This window comes from Lepisosteus platostomus, chromosome 8, assembly GCF_059453375.1.
Source record: "Lepisosteus platostomus isolate fLepPlt1 chromosome 8, fLepPlt1.hap1, whole genome shotgun sequence".
Taxonomy (NCBI): domain Eukaryota; kingdom Metazoa; phylum Chordata; class Actinopteri; order Semionotiformes; family Lepisosteidae; genus Lepisosteus; species Lepisosteus platostomus.
The window spans coordinates 33,219,344-33,236,342 of NC_142618.1; the positions used below are offsets into that span (position 1 = coordinate 33,219,344).

The 16,999-nt window shown below is 42.1% G+C and overlaps 1 protein-coding gene across 2 annotated transcripts in view; it reads right to left on the reverse strand.

The window, feature by feature from the left end:
* LOC148657237 (1-phosphatidylinositol 4,5-bisphosphate phosphodiesterase gamma-1-like) overlaps nt 1–10,626 on the reverse strand; it is a 62,460-nt gene extending 51,834 nt beyond the window's left edge. Inside the window, exon 1 of one of the 2 annotated variants that reach the window (XM_088643220.1) lies at nt 9,141–10,626. In XM_088643220.1, coding sequence (XP_088499346.1) covers nt 9,141–9,399 — 259 coding nt within the window. In that variant the 5' untranslated portion in view covers nt 9,400–10,626. The remainder of the gene's footprint in view (nt 1–9,140) is intronic. The other variant, XM_088643221.1, reaches the window with a different exon arrangement.
* Between the last annotated feature and the right edge of the window lie 6,373 nt (nt 10,627–16,999).

A 16,999-nucleotide genomic window follows, 5' to 3' on the forward strand; every position in this document is an offset into this window, starting at 1 on the left:
ATGTGATGTACAGTAGGAACAAATAAGCATAGGTTGTGCAGCAGACATTTCACCGCAGAAATGTTCCAATGTGATCTGCATGCAGAGCGAGTAGTATTTATTGTCAAAACTCAAATTCAAGAACAGTATTTTTATTGGATTAAAAGAAATGTATTCACAAGCTTGCTTGCTTACAATGGCATTCGGCTATAACACGTTTCCAGAAATTCTGTTGCCTTGTTCTAAATCACAGAATATGGCTCTGCACATACCTGGAAATTTCATCTATTTAGTGATGTAAATTGGAAGTTTTCTGGAAGTTCCTGTCTACATTTGACTTTTATTGTGGTTTGAAATGCACTCAACAATGTTGACTCTTTCTAACCCTGAAATATAAAAATAGCATTGCAGTTCCCCTTTAAACCAGAACATTCTAATTTTGTGTCTTCTAATCATAAAACAAATGTTTTCAGTATCACTTAAATGGTTTGCTGCAAACCCCATGCAGGATTTGAGATTTTTGTTTGTACTGTAGCAATGGCTTCCTTCTTGCCACTCTGCCATGCAGGTCAGCTTGAACTCATGGCCATTTTCTCCCATCTCAGCCAATGACCTGTGCAGTTTAGTCAGCCTCATGGCAGCCTCAATCACTTTCCTCGTTGCTCAGCTGTTCAGCATGGAGGGCCAGCTTGATCTAGGCAGTGTGGGGGTATTATTATACACCTTTCACTTCTTAATGATGGACTTCACTGTGCTTGCAAGAATATTCAGTGTCTTTGAATTTGTAGCATATTCACAGCAGAACCTTTTCTAGAATTTCACCACCTGCCCAAAGGACCGAGACAATAATGAGAATTACCATTACTGCACACAGACAAAGGACTCCTAACAAAGTGTCTGGTGTAATAAGTTAATTACGTGCACTAAACTAATTTAGGTTTTGACAGCAAAGGATTTGAAAATTAATGCAATCATGACTTTTCCATTTTTTGTCGTATTATGTATTTACTTCTTTCTTTTTGTTTTTTGCCCTGCAGGTTTGCGTAAAGAACAAATATTAACTGCTACTTTAAAATATCATGGCTGCAAGCTTTACAGCAAAAAGCTGTGAAAATGGGTCTGAATATGTTTGCAATGCGCCGTACAGTAAAACTATCAATTCTTTGCTTTTTCCCTTCACCTCTGGTCCTGCTGGGGTTGGGTGTGTGACCCCCGACAGAACCCACAGAGCATCTTCAAGACTGAGGCGTATCAGTGGAGCTCCTTTTTTTAAGAAGTGAGCTTCCCTTCATGAGCTGAGTCAGAGCTATAGTGGAGTAAAAATCAGCAAAACTTATACTTTCATGGACTTCAGTTATACATTAACTGTTTTTGCTGAAAAACTGTGCGGTGGTGAACCTGGATATCCCCTCCCTCTCTCGCTAAATTAAAACTGCAATTTGCATGACGAGATTACACAAGTCGGGCCAAGGCATTTACTAGTGCCAGTTCAAATAAAACAGAGCAAAGGGCGAGGGTAACACAGCACACCGAAAACACAGAGAAGTATCGATTGCAAATACACACAGATTCCCTATTTCCAGGAAGCCATGTGGACAGAGTGGGAGGGGGAGGATGGGAGTGAAAGGAGCAGATAGGACAGTAAGGGTGGTCTGTGCAGTCCAGCTGGAGAGAGGGAGCGGAATTACTCACAGTGTGCGTACAGGGAGGGGAGGTGGTGCTCTTTATACCAGCAGTGGGGGCAGGGGTGCTGTCATCGCGTCCGTAATGTAGCAGTATTGATCAGCCTGTGCGATTTATGGATGACACAGACTGTAAAAGGCGCTCTAGCAAGACTGCATAAAATCTGTCATGGTTAAAAGGCCAGTGCAAAATGCAAGAGAGAAATCAGGAGAATGGGAATGAGAGAGCAAGACAGGGGCAGTGTTCATAAACTAATTTATGCACTAGGTTGTTTCCATCTTATAATTCTGATCGGCTTTTTTTTTCGTCAAAGGTAAAACAAATGTTACTTTGGTGCACAAGTACAAATTTGTTAGTATGAGTCCAAAAACGGAGAGAATTATAAAGCATGTTCTGTATATACATATATACAAAAAAAGTTTAATAAGATTGTAATTGTTTCTGTTTTTATTGATTCGCACTTTTTAAAATTAGTGAACAAATCTCACCCAATTATGCTACTGTACTTCTTAGATCAAAAACTGAACAAAGCAGATCCCTGCCAAGAGACTGATGCTAATTGTTTGCAAGAGATTACCACATATTACATATTAAGATCAGTTTAGACCACTAATTAGAACTCTGATAATGACAGCAAATAGATCACTAAAGATCACTACAGAAAGGTTGCATCTCACTGTGAGATCATGGCAGATCACTACTAAAAGATCACTGTAGATTACTACACTACTCTACTGTTGATCATTTGTGCCGATAGAGCCAGGTCACTACTGATCAGTACAAACAGATCACTTCCAATCACTACAGTCACTGCTGGAAAATTGCTGAAGGTCACTGCTGAAAAACATTGATCTACCAAATGATCACTGGAGATTACTACTAAGATTACCAAGAATTTGCTGCAGTTCCCTACAGACTTCTGTTGATTACCACTAGATCATTCCTAATCATTGCTGATCAACTGCCAAGTGATCACTGCTGCTCACTAAGAAAAATTAGATTAGGATTAATACTAAGAGATCATTGTTCATCACTACTGAGAAATCACTACCAAGAGGTCATTCCCTTAAACCCCTATGCTGTGAAAGCAACATGGCTTTGTATTTTAGGTTAATTTTGTAATTGCATTCTGGCATGAAAACCACTATTTTCAGAAACTAACTGTAAAAATTTGTAAAAACTAACTATAAAAAGAAAACAGCCAGCATGGAAAAAATATGAATTTATATTAGATAACTTTATTAGCCATATACAATTTCTTGCATTAGGAATTTTTCTTTTCACATACCCCAGCTTGCTCTCCATTAGACACACAGAAGCTTGGGGTCAGAGCACAGGGTCAGCCATTTATACAGCACCCTTGGAGCAACTGCAGTTAAGGGCCTTGCTCAGGGGCCAAACAGAGTAGGATTCCTCTGTTGGCTGAAGTACTTGAACCACCAACCTTCAACCCACAGGTGCAGATCCTTAGCCACAGTGCCACTGCTCTGCCTTACCCAAACACTGGGGAAATTTAGTACCCAGCAACAGCAAGGTGCTGTTTTCTTCATGTGGAGAATTGAAGCGGGTAAGTAATTTTCCTGTAACTTTCAATTTAAAACACCCTTACCTTAGGTTACTGAACTAGTAGAAATCTTATTCCCATTTTAAAACTTCTAATTTACATTTTGTTTCATAAAAACAAATGAGAGATCACAAAGGAGAGGAGGCCATTCAGAATATCCATTTGGTAGTTAGTTAATTGATCCAATGATCTCATCCAGCAGTTTCCTGAATGAGGCCAGGGTATCAGTTTCGACAGCATGGCTGGGTGTCTTGGTTGAGCTTTTTTGAGTGATTTGGTTGAGCCAAATCACTTACTTGAATTAATTACCTAATTAGCAGTTTAATAGGGAAAGTGCCCTGGTTTAGGGGGTTGATTGTTAAGGGTAATCTATAAAACATGTGGGACTTTGCTCTCCTGGAGCAGGGCCAGCAATGTTTGTGGTGTTGGACAACATGTAGGTAAAAGATGACGGTAAATAAGCCAGTGACAACTCAAGATAAGGCTCCACAAGGCACGTGATGCCAGTGACATGTAGCTGACCTGAACAGAAGTATTGCACTTGAAGTGCCAGAAAAGCAAGCAATTCCTTAATCCTCACAGAACTTGTTTAAAATTGCGCAATGCACAAGGAAGACCTCATTTGGAATACTGTGTAGAATTTGTGTTGCCAAGTTACAAAAAAGACACTGCTACAGCTGTTCTGGAATCCAGTCAAAGAAGAGCAACCAGGTTAAATCCTGGCTTTAAGGATGCCAAACACAGATAGATTAAAGAAAGCAAATCTCTTAAGTTTGCAATAGTGAAGGCTGTGAGGGGGACTTGAGTAAGTTATTCCATATCCTGCGATGCACTGATAATGTTAACCCATTGTCTTTTTCAGGTTCAGCAGCAGAACATGGGCAATGGGATAAAAGTGGAAATTTAGAGGTTTAAGGCTGGAAAACAGCAGCCATGTTTGCATGCAAAGGATTGTTAGAAATGGACAATATAGAACAAGCTAACAAACCATGTTGTTAAATCCTTGGAGGTTCCTCTCCCCCAAGAAAAGACTGAATGAAAGTCCTGGATCAAAAGCTACTGACAGAAAAATGAGCTAGATGGGTCTCTTCTCATTTGTCCTGGAAGCCCAATGCATCTTCTGACTTTTCAATCCAGCGGAAATCTCAATTGCATCATTTTTTAATTAATCTCATTATGCATTTGATTGACTTAGTTCCTCTCAGCTCTTGCAACATTTCAAACAGTTTTCCAGTTAAGGGTTAATCAGGACAGTGACAGCTCAGAATGAAACTAGTGGGTCTCTGAAGCCTTGATGAAGACTCCCTGGTGTTTTCAAAGTCAGTGTGGCAATATGCCACTGCAGCTTAAGGTTAGGAGCTTTGCTGATGCACTGTGCTTTGTACTGTAGTTACACCAAAGTGGAGTGGTTTGACATAGCATCATGTACAACTGATATCTGTTAAGAGTGGGTCCATCATTCACCGTTCCTCCACAATAACATCCACAGCTTCACAACAGCATCAAAAGCTACAGCCTCACAACTACAATTCCAACAACAGCTACAGCCTGACAACTCCAAAAGCAAGAACAGCAAAGCCTCCCAACAAAAACAACAGCAGCATCAACAGCTGCAGTCTCACAACAAGAGCAACAAGACAAATGAGGGCCAATCTGTCATGTTATTTTTACTTGACCGCGAACATCTCAGGTACAAATCTGCCAAAACGCTCTCCTCAGAAATTCTCCTCACTGCGTGATGAGCAATGCTTCTTAATTCTCTACACATAATTACATTCAGCCCATCTAATCTGAGCTTCAGCTCTGCTTCTTGAAATGAACGTCTGATGCAAGGCTGTTGGGTTTCCTTCAGTACATCAAGTCCTGTTTTACACATTCCTCTTGACACACACTAGTTCGGATGCCCAAACTCCACGTCCTGGACAGTGATCATGACTTGTAGAAATGACTTGCTCTGCTTGAGGTCTTACACTTGTCTGCCATAGGGTTTGTCACTGAGTTAACTGACAACCCTCCTCTGCATACTAGACAAAAGAAACTGGTTTAAATTGATCTACAGAATTCCCACTGGAAAAACACACTCTTTAGAATTTACTGCAGGTCTCTGCATCATTCTAGAATTTAAGATGTAGTTCCTTTACACTGAACTTACATAAAGCATCTACCAATGAGTCATCCATCCATCCATTTTCTAAGTGCCTCTTCGGATTCAGGGTCACAAGGAAACCGAAGCCTATCCCAGCATCCAAAGGGCGCAAGGCAAGGTACACCCTGGACAGGACCCTGTCCATCACAGGGCATGCTGGGCTCAAGTCATTTCAATTTTGTAGCTGACAATGAATGAACTAATCTGCAGAGTGAGCAGACAACTGAGTAGGTTTGTAGTTGTATGATTACAACTTTTATTTTTTGCCTGATGCCTGCTATTGTGAATCTTGCTATGTGATTTATGTTAAATTGCTTTTCTCACTGCTGTGTCTCCTGTGGGACACTGGTTTAAGTCTCTTGGTCCGCTCATTGTTGTAAATGGGAAAACTATTCTCACTTGACTTACCTGGTTAAATCAAGGATACGACAATGTTTATTATCACTGTTGTTAAAACTACCACTGTGATTTCATGTGGCATAAGGCATAGCATAACCATAAGGTTGGTAACGTCTAAATTTCTCACTTCCGTCCGATGTTATGAGCTACAGCACTCTGAAATTTACACAGACCTTGTTAAGTATTCATGTGTGTTGTATTTATTTTTTAATTACTGGTGCACTGTGGGACTCACAAATGACCTCTCCTGATCAGCACTGATGTCATATTCCCTTCTAATGGCCTTGAAGTCAGGCCTAGTGTTATGTCGCGCACAGCATCCATTTGGGGTTTACAACACTGCTGCACTTTGGGTTTGGGAGTTACCGCTTTACGGTACTTAGGTGCCTTGGCGGGTTTTTGCCATTCTGTGTCAGTTACGAGTTATGCACAATAAAAAGCAGACGTCTGTAAAACCTGTCCGCCTCAGTCCCTGGTTTTCCGCAGTGTAACACCTAGTTCACAAGCAGCCTAACTCTTAGGTTTCCTCGGAAGGGTGCCCTTACAATGTGTACAACCTATCCCAGGTCACAACACAATTTCTTAATGTTAAAAATCTAACCACCCCTCGGAAATTGTTCTGACTGCTTCCTCCTTGCTCTCCACAACCGGATTTTTTCATACTGCCCTCATCCCATACAGAGCTCCAGAAATGGGATTGCTGCACCTAGACTAATGATCTTGCAGGAGATATAGTCCTTAGTCCTTTATGATTAATTCCCATTTCCCTTCTGTCAAACAGCTGGGGCCACCAGCCCCTCATTTTCCTCAGTCTATCACTCCCTTTGTTCTTCCACACACATCTCTCAGATGCCTCTCCAAACCTCTGCGTCCTGAAACAGAACACAGCTACTAAGTTTCATTACACGCTGGCCTTTTTTTTTACACTAAACAAAATGTGGAATGAAAGGAAAAGAGATGGTAGGAAGGAAGTAGAAGTGATGGGAGACGATGGCAGATGAAAGAAGAAGGGAAGAGAGGGGAAATGAGAGGAGGGGAATGGAGAGAAAGAGAGAGAAGGCAGTCCAGTTTAGAGAATGAAGACATGTGGACACTGAAGGCTTTACTGAACCCTGCTGCACTAACGCTCTGCACGAAAGCAGCCATGTGGCAACGGCAAGCGCTCACAGACTTAAACCTTTTATTGAGAGGCAGCGAGCGAGAGCAGGAAGGGGGGAGGAAGGGAGGCCTGTCTGGTAATGCTCTCTCTCTCTCCAGGCCCAGTGCACTTGCTGCCAAACGGCCTGAGAGCACACAGACAGCAACACAGCCACCCAGGAGGGGCCGAAGGAGGCAGAACCATGCCTAAATTAATAAATGCAACCATGCCTCAATATACAGCACACACTTTCACTGGACATCGCAAGCATGTCCTAGAAAAGCTCCTTAATTTTACTGATATATATCCCATGATGTACTGTGGCACTTTGACAGCCCAACCCCAGATGCAAAATTCTAACATTATAAAAGACATAAAACGCATTTGAACTTTCTTTTACATTTTGACTATGGCATCCAACAGCAAGTTCAAAAGTGAGTGTTAGAGGCTCACATGGCCCTGTTCACTCAGGTCACACGACACAGAAGGCTGACAGACACATTGCACACAGCAGTGATGCTCCTCCAGGAGATCTGCACCACAACTGTGAGCACTTCCTCCAGTAAATCTGCACAGCAATTTAACTTTATGTTGTGTAACCTTTTAAGAAAAAAAGTAATGCAAAAAGTTAACATGGCAGTTGAATTCACAATAATAATGCCTTACACTTATATACTGTAGCTCTTTTCTGGACACTCCACTCAAAGCACTTTACAGGTAATGGGAACTCCCCTCCACCACCTCCAAATTGCAGTCCTCACCTGGATGATGCAATGGCAGCCATAGTGCACCAGTATGCTCATCACACACCAGCTATCAGTGTGGAGGTTTCATAGATGGGGATTATTAGGAGGCCATGATTGGTTAAGTCCAGGAAATTTAATTTGGGGGATAGTTTAGCAAAACTATCAATATTGAAAGAATTTGTATCATATTTATACTTTGCTTTTCATCTCTAAGGATCCCAAAGAGCTTCGCTTATAGGAGGGTTCATTGAGGAATTTTAGGAAGCCCTGGTTTTACAATCTCAGAGGAGAATTTAGCCAAGACACCCCTATCCTAACATACAGTGCCATTGGATCTTTAATTAAGAAAAGATCAGGCAAGCAGTCAGGACTTCAGTTACAAATCTCATCCAAATGGATGGCCCCACATTACAACTTCCAGCAGCAACCTGCTTTTTTCTTTAGAGGTCTCCCATTGTAGAGTTGACCAGGCCCAGCACTGCTGAGCTTTTGAGATCTGTCAAGATCGGGCTAGAAGGTGGTAGCACTGATGCCAAATCGTAGCAACAGGCAAGATGGGAACAACTGTTTCCACTTCCTTGCTCCCTTCCTTGCTCCAATTATTGCATGATTGCACTGGGAGAGACTTCCTGTTTTTCCAGCATCCCACAGGAGCTGTCACATGACAGCACAGTAGCTCCAGCTTGTGTCAGTACGTACCAGGGGTACAGCATATACTGGATGTACAATACAGTACATAGGCCACAACGTTCCTCAGTATTTCTAGTGAGTGGAAAGAATGCAGAATGTACACCAAGTAAAACTGTATGTAGTGTAATGGATATATTCTGTTCATATCAAGCATACGGCACGTATATTCCAGGGGTATAGTATACAGTATACAACAGAAGTACTGTACATACATTAGAGAAGTGAAAAAAGAGAATTCAAAGATTTTGCTAAATATTTAGTTATACATAATTTGCACACCAAAACAGTCTATATACTGGAGTAGAACAATACACAATGTCCCTATCAGGCATCCGCCCTGGACAGACTGCGGTTATTACAGATGTGCAGAGTGTGACCTCTGACTGGCAGCCAATGAGGTTATCACAGCAAGAGTATTTTACTTACAAACCCTACTATATGTAGTTCATATCTTAATTGCCTTGTCCAAATACCAGCCCTCCAGTCAGTGAAGTCACAAGAGCTGTGGTCTGTAGCCCATCCCTGAACAATAAGCCCACCAATTCACCAATAAAGTCCGCAAACTACTGTACATATGCATGCCTCAATGACCATGTGTTTTTGTGCAAACACAATGAATATGATTGCAATTTTTAAAGTAGCATGCTCTCTTTAGGATAATTCTAAAAATGCTAAGAATGTCTTCTTAAAGTCCTAAACATTTGTAATTTGTTATACATTGTACAAAAATAAAGTTAATAAAGTCAAGCGAATAAGATGTCCAGTGACAGAGGGTGATCCCTCACACACACTTACTCTCGCCTTCCAGTTTGTCCGGGTTGCGGCTCCACACTATCTGCCGGGTATCTTGTTTGATCTGGAAAGTTCTCCTCTCCGGTCGCTGGGATTTTTTCTGGTAGAAGACTGTCATCACAGTCCCGATCGCAAGGCTCCGCAGAATCCGCGACCCGACCTCGGCCCAGTCCAGCAACCTGGGCGAACTTGCGGGCCCGGGTCCGTTCGAGTGTTCCTCCAGACAGCCATTGAGGCTCCCGCCGAACCGAGCCGCGCACATCGTCAGTGCATGGCAGGTGGCTACAGAACTGAGTTCAAATACCTTCAGAGTACTGAAGTCAAGGTACTTGTGTGTTGAAAATATTTAACTTGTAATGGCTGTTACAAAACTAGAGGATGGATTAATAAATCAATAAATATGTGAAAAATGAATACTTCATATAAAATAAAATAACGTTTAAATGATAGTATCTATATTGAAACGGAAAAACGGGTTATGTCGCCTCTAATACTACATTTAAATGATAAAATGATTAAACCTCTGCTACTAACTTTTTTTGATGATTACCTTCATGAAGAACAGTCAAGGTTTCGAACTTCATTCGAAGTACGACTTTCCTAAATGATTAAAAAAAAGTTTAAAATAGTGGTCTCTTATTAGTCTTGTAATATTAATAGAAACACTAATAATAAAATACGTATGGACCCGAACGTAAGGAGGAAAAGTTACAAAAGTATAAAGGGAGGAATCCGGATTTTAGTTTCTTCCTCTCCACAAAAAATGAGTGTAGTTTTTGTTTTTGCTGTAGGTCCTAGTCTTCTTTTTTCACAGACTGACAGTACCTGAAGATCCCTTCAAAAAGTGCAGGGTGCCGTGTCACACTGCTCCTTGCGCTGCCGAGGAGCTGGGACTGGCTAGTGGTGAGACGGTGCATCCATCAAACACACGCACTGCACAGAGTGTGCCAAGAGCCTCCAGCCACAGAACAAGACACACGACTGTCACACCTCTGATTACCAGGAAAGGGAAAACAAAAACAAAAATATGTTCTTTCCGGAGCTGAAACAGAGAGCACGAAATAAACACGTACACGGCAAAAAAAAAATACTATAATTGCTGCAATTCTCTCACCACTAATCCTGCTGATGTGGCTGTGGAGGAGAGGAAAGCAGCGAGGAAAAGGGGAGAGACAAGTGACAGGGATTGAGAGACGAGTCTCAGACAGCCGAGACGGACAGAGCGTGGTACAGAAACTCCAGCGGTGGTCTCTCAGCCTGCTCCATCCCACCACGCGTCCCTCTCTCTCACACCGGGCTGCCTCCCTCCTCAGACGGCGACATTCCTGTGAAGGCCCCGCTGCCTGCCTGCCAACGCAGCTCTGGTGTACATGTTCCTGGTACGGTATTTTCCCAGACCGACTAGCGTATGGTATTATCTGCACCACCTCAGCCTTTTTTATTCCAAGTCCTCTCTCTCTTTCAGAGAATGGAAGGCGCCTGGAGAGGAAACGGGCGCAGTAGGCCGGAAAGAGATCAGCTGGATTTTTTTTTTAAATATTACGGTCAAGATGCAGAGAGAGAGGAAAAATACACGGAGTAAGGAGAAAGAGAAATACACGGGAGGTAAAGGATAGATTAGAAACATCGACATCTTCAGGCACAAACCTGTAACAACAACTGTAGTCTGTGTGACAGTTGACCGTATCCATGGCTCAGGAATGGGGAAACTCATCTTCATACTGTACCTTGATGATTAACGCTTCAAATTTAAGTTAAAGTTTTCAGGCTCAGCAGCAGGAAAAAAGTAACATACCATAATGATCCACAACAGCAGTTATTTATTGCACATTTTTTTCTGATGTTAATATTCATCAGGCCTTGCCAACTTTTGCACTCTAGAGTTTCCATTTAGAAACATATTGTATTTTTAATGGTGTAAGATCTACAATTTTCATTTATGACTATGTTTAACTTATTAAGATAAGATTGAAGGAGAAGTCAGCTTTACAAAAGTCATTTCGATCCACTATGGCACTCGTCCCACTATTTAAAGAATGTTTTTAGCGTGGGATTTCATAAACTGCAGACTCTTCCATTACTTCAAGTTAAAAAATGGTTTCTGATGAAGGCACAAACATTTGAACATAATCTCACAAAACTGGAAGAAAAAGACGTAAAAAGTGCTTTAAGAGGATATCGCTGAAAAACAGGAAACAAAGAGAGACACAGAGTTCACAGGTTTGTCGTTCACGAAACGGAGCTAAAATAACTTTTTTAGCTTTGTCCTGGAGTAGACCTAACTCACTGAGGATTTTATCCTGCTATTCAAAATCCTGGGCACACCTTAACCCAATGTATGTAATGCCCATGTATAAAGTAAAAAGAGAAATGAGCTCAAGACAAACCAATTTATAAGCTGAGACCCTGTTTGGGTCTGTTTGTATTTTCTTTGTATGTACTGTATTTTGGAGCTATTTGGGACCTTTCCTGCTTTCCTGCTTTTACTTATGCAGTTCCTGTCTTACTAATGTAACAATAAATCACCACAGGAGAGAGCATCTTTCCAGAGACATCAAGGACAACCTCAAGACCTCGGTCCTTCCTGCATCTTTCTATTCATTTATTGCGCGGATGTCACCTTTTGCTAAATTTCCACATTCATCCATCCATTTTCTAACTTCTTCGCACAATCCAGGGTCGGAGAGGAACTGGAGCTTATCTCAGTAAGCAACGGGCTCAGCGCTGGATACACCCTAGATGGGGCACCAGTCCATCACAGGATCACACACAGAGATGTACTGCACAGACTTACACCAGGGTAAAATTTCCCAGAAGCCAATTCACCTATCATGATGTCTTTGGACTTTGGGAGCACACAGGTCTGGAATGGAACCCAGGGCCCCAGTGCTATGAGGCAGCTAGGCTAACTGCTGTGCCACCACGCCACCCTAAATTCCACCAAATTAGTATTGTAATTTTTTTTCCTCCCAGCAACAATTCAAAGAGATGTCTAGCATATTTTAACTTGCTAGACAAAACTCACAGAGAGATTGTTAAAATTTGATTGGCAAAACTATTTCGCACTTCTCCATCACTTCTGATGTGCTGTGCACTATGGCTTGTGCTACTTAATGGTTGCTGTGTGTCACCCATGCAACTGTTTGCTTCACTTTGATGGTGGATAAAGTGGATCCCCTCCTGTGTGTAAGGTGCTTTGGGATGAAAACCACAATATAAATGCAACTATTATTAATATTAGAAGACAGTGAAAAGGCTACCAGATATTAATTTTGAACCAAAGTAAAGCAAAAATTAAAGTGGTGAAAAAAGACACAGTGAGACTTATACCACTATAAAATATGGTCAAATGGACAAAAAAAAAGGAAAATTAACGATTTGAAAAAGTGTAAATGTGTTTCAAACTAAATCAATTTACAATGAATTTACTCAGACTGATATGCTGGTGCTGTTTGTGATCAGGTTTAATGTGGGGACAGTATTTGATAAAGGTTCCATTTTGATGATAAGTTGGGGTTTTGTTTTTTCCAAAATGCACTAAAATGTTTTATTTTCTTTCCTGTTTCCTTCCCCTGGGGAAACCTAAACTCACCTGCAATTCAAGTGAGTGTGAAGGTCAGGCTGTGAACGTCTGCAGGGGGGGTGACATCACTGTATCGCAATGCCTGATCAGTTCCAGATGTACACACTGGGCGTGAGAGAGAACCTCCAGCCACTGGCTTGCTGCCATCCAATCATGGCGCACAGACAGCAAAGGCACACACTCCACTCCCTCCATCTCTGTGCCCAGGCCTTTGGCTTGCAGGCTGTGCTGTTTGCCCAGACTACACATCCCTCGTGTGTATGTCTCTGTTCCTGCACCATTCCTCCCTGCGTACCTCTCTTTGCATAAACTTAGTGCGTGACTGAGCGCATTTCATAACATACAACTCAGCAGAGCAAATGAGTTGGCAGTTCGCCTGGCTGAAAAGGATCCAAGCTTGTCAGCATGACATCCACAGATCTCTGCTTTGTCTTTGTAATATTTCAAGAGAAACTATTGTATGTTCATCTCCAGCTTTTTTTTTTGCAAATAGGCTTTCATGGAAGGTTGGGATTTTGAAATGTCAGCTTTGAACAGAACAGCTCATCAAATCACTTGTATTTAAATTTTCTATAAGCTTTTTAAATAGTTGAATTATTCCACCTGTATCTTTTTGATATACAGCACATAAAATATATATAATGAACTTTCATACTAATGATCTGTGATTATTAATGAGAAGAGAAGATTCTCTTTTTCTTAATAGTTCAGTGCTTCAGCTGGCTTAAATGTTTTAAGCAGCAAGCTAGGAGTACAATCACAACAAGCCTTGCAGAAGATCTTGTGATCCAGCTGCTGGTCAACCAGATGTATGTTTCAGTCTGTACTACTAACTATAGTACCTTGTCAACAGAAACAGATACAAAAACACCTGTATTGCTTGTGTGTCTAAAACACACGCAATACAATTCAAACAGAAATGTAAGGTTAAAGTGAACCTGTAGATTTTCTACAGTGTTACTGTCTGTGGGACTTTGTGACACATCTCACAGGCACTCTGAACATTAGCATTTAGATACTTTTTGCATATCCAGTTTGGAACTGACGCAAGAACTCAAAGAATCTTAAGTTCCATCCTGCAACCCCGAGCAAACAATTGTATTCTATGGCAGTGTTCTTCAACACATGGGGCAGCAGGTTATACAGGTCTCTCTAAATCTTGTTGTATTATGTACCCCCTAGTGTGAAATCGTCTGTCCTTGAGTCCAGGGCGAAGTGCCCTCAGTGAGGTCTTCACACTCATAGCGCAAACATGCTTGACAGTGCAGATCATTGATCCGGCAGAAAGAAAAGAATGCAGGAGGAAGGGACCAGTAAAACAGGAGGCTGAGGATAAAGCAAGGGGGTTAAGAAAGAGAATTACAACAAGGAGAAAGGGGTGGTGAAGAAAGGAGGGCATTTAGCATGTATACTGTACATGTTGTGTCAAATTCCCACTTCAGGTAGAGTGGCTCAGGGAATCTGGGCACAAAACACTCGGAACACAACCACTTAATCATGCTGATTACGTCATTTTAAGGCTTTTAACATTAATAAACCACATTTTTAAATAAAATTAAGAATCCCATTTACTATTGAAACCCTGACTACTTCCCAACCACCAATATCGTTGTGATGTCCTACCCCCACCCTTGTTTTACATAATAACACCCATGTGGGAATGTGCATTCCAAAGCATTGCTCAATAATACAATAAGTGATGAGCATCCACCAGGCGAAACAGTGAGGGAGGAACAGTGAGGGGGTGAGGGAGGAGGATGAGGGTATGAGGGAGGAGAAATGAGAGGATGAGGGAGGAGCAGTAAGAGCATGAGGGAGGTGTTATCAAATAGTAGTGAGGACCTTATTCAGAAAACCAGGGCAATCTCAGAAGGCGTAGTCGAAAGAAAAATCCGAGGTTCAAAAGCCGAAGATAAACAAACAGGTGCAAAAGTACAAAAACCAGAAGCGGAGCCGTAAGCTGTGAGGAAGCCGAGAGTCAAAACCAGAACGAGAACTAAAGTACCAAAACCAAAACCAGGAGACATAGAAGGAGAACAAACCAGAGTCAGGAAGCCAAAAACCAAGTAGAAAAAACCCTACTACTGAGCACAGGGGAGAGTGTGAAGCAGCATTAAATATGCTGGGGTAAATGGGCTAATTGGGAACTGTGCTGGAATGCGAGATGGAATGACAAGTCCTCTGTGGACGTGGCGTAACAGGAGGAGGATGAGGAAGGAGCAGTGAGGGGGTGAGGGGAGGAGCAGTGAGAGGGTGAGGGAGGAGCAGTGGAATCTTTATTGTGAAACAGGACCTGTTTCATCTGAAGGATGGAACCTCCTGCAATACAGTGGTGCTGGTCACCATTCTGGAGCTGCAGTTTAGAGATTATAATACAGAGACCTACTTATAACAGCGATGTAAGAAGCTGTTACTAGACTAAACCAGTTGTTTGGTTGTACAAGGACAATTTGCAAGAAAATGAAGCTCTTTCTGCTGGCTAAGATAGTTTGTAGGGGGCTGTGACAGGTGATGTGACATTTTTGACAAAGGGAAAAGGGAGAGCAGGGGGAGATGGAGGAAAAGTAGGGGGAAGAAGCAGTGGCAGGAAAGGAAGAGAGGAAGGGAGAAGAGCTCATTAAGAACCAACACATTTTTACAACGTTATGTAATTTGACAAGGGGTACTATACAGTATGTGTAAGTGATTTATGAATATTTCCACTGCTGTGCTTTTGAGACTTCAGAGAAATGGGTTTAATTGACAAAATATTGCTGTCTAGTGTTTGAGTCCTTTTTGTCATTACCCACTCTCCCTCAATTTCCTCTTTTTTGAGGACAGTTTCAGTTGTGCCATATTTCTACATTTTTTAATAATGAACTTCACTGTGTTTTGGGCGATACATAATTGGAAATTTTCTTATGTCCTTCCCCTGACTGGTGCTTTTCAACAACTCGATCCCAGAATTACTTTGAAAAGTGCCTGTCTTCATGATGTAGTTTTTGTGGGGAGCTGTACTAATCAACTGTGGGACCTCACACTGATACTGTAGGTGTATTTTGCTTGAACTCATGTGAAATATCCTAATTCACACAGGTGGACATTCAACAACCCCCGCAGTTCAATTTTCTCTCAAGCTTTCTTCCATTTTTTATGTTGGAGCAGAACTTTGGGATGAAAAGTTATTTTATTAAACAATCTATTATATTGTACTTATTGGACACTGCAGGCCCTGAAAGATGCCTCACACTTCCAGACTGTGGCAGGAATCCCCGCTCAGCAGATAGGCTCTCACCGGCTGCTCCAGCAGCTCACAGAGGGCCAGTGCAAGTAGGTGGAGGAGAGAAGAGAATTGGAAAATTGGAAAGAGGATTAAGTATAGAGGAAGGTCAGGGAACAGGAATGTATTAAGAGTCCAAATTCTTTACATGGTGAGTCTGCCTCTATTGGCATGAAGACCACCATGTGGTCTTTGCACACTGTAGTCCCTCCGCAAGCTGTAGCTGGTCTGTCACAGCTAGGAGGCTGTTAAGACAAGCACTTCCACAGGACTGAAGGGCAGCCACAGCTCGCCCTCTCTCACCTGTCTCAGGCCCAGCCCCAGCAGGGCATACAGACACCCGCGTCAGGCTAGGCACAGGGTCACCAAGGAGCTGCGAAGGGCCCCAGCCTGCAAGGAAAGCAGGGTCTGTTCGGGACACAGAGATGCACAAAGGCAGTGGAGTATCTGAAACTTTCAATCATAAGCTGACACAGAGAATGGTGCTAAAGCATGGGAAGAGAAGTGCTGCTAGTACTACATGTGTCAAGGTGCAGAAGTGCTACAGTAGATTAATATACTATTACACAGAACAGGCTATTGCTGGGGGAAAAGGCAGAATGACTAACAAAGGCAAAGAGAAGCTTCTCTATTCTCCACCTCATGTACTGTGTAGTGGGGCTGCTGGTGCAGAATGGTTCCTGAGCATCTCCCTGGTATGTGGCTCAGTGATTAAGGAAGTGGGTGCCCTTTTGTGCGTGAAGCAATCTGGGATCCTCCAACATGAAAATCATCATAGAACTTCTTACATTTATTCATTTCTATGACAAATCTGCATTTATAACTTTCCACTTGTATTTTGGTAATCTGCATGATGGACCTAGTGTGAAAGTAATTGGATCATATCTTCAGTAAAATGCCAGTGAACTTTTTCCAGAGGATTAAGCCCAGAACCGATATCCTATCTTTGAAGAAGCCCTAATCCTTTGAGACCAGCCTCCCCACCCTCCCAGCCCAAGCAACCCAGTCAGACACAGTGGG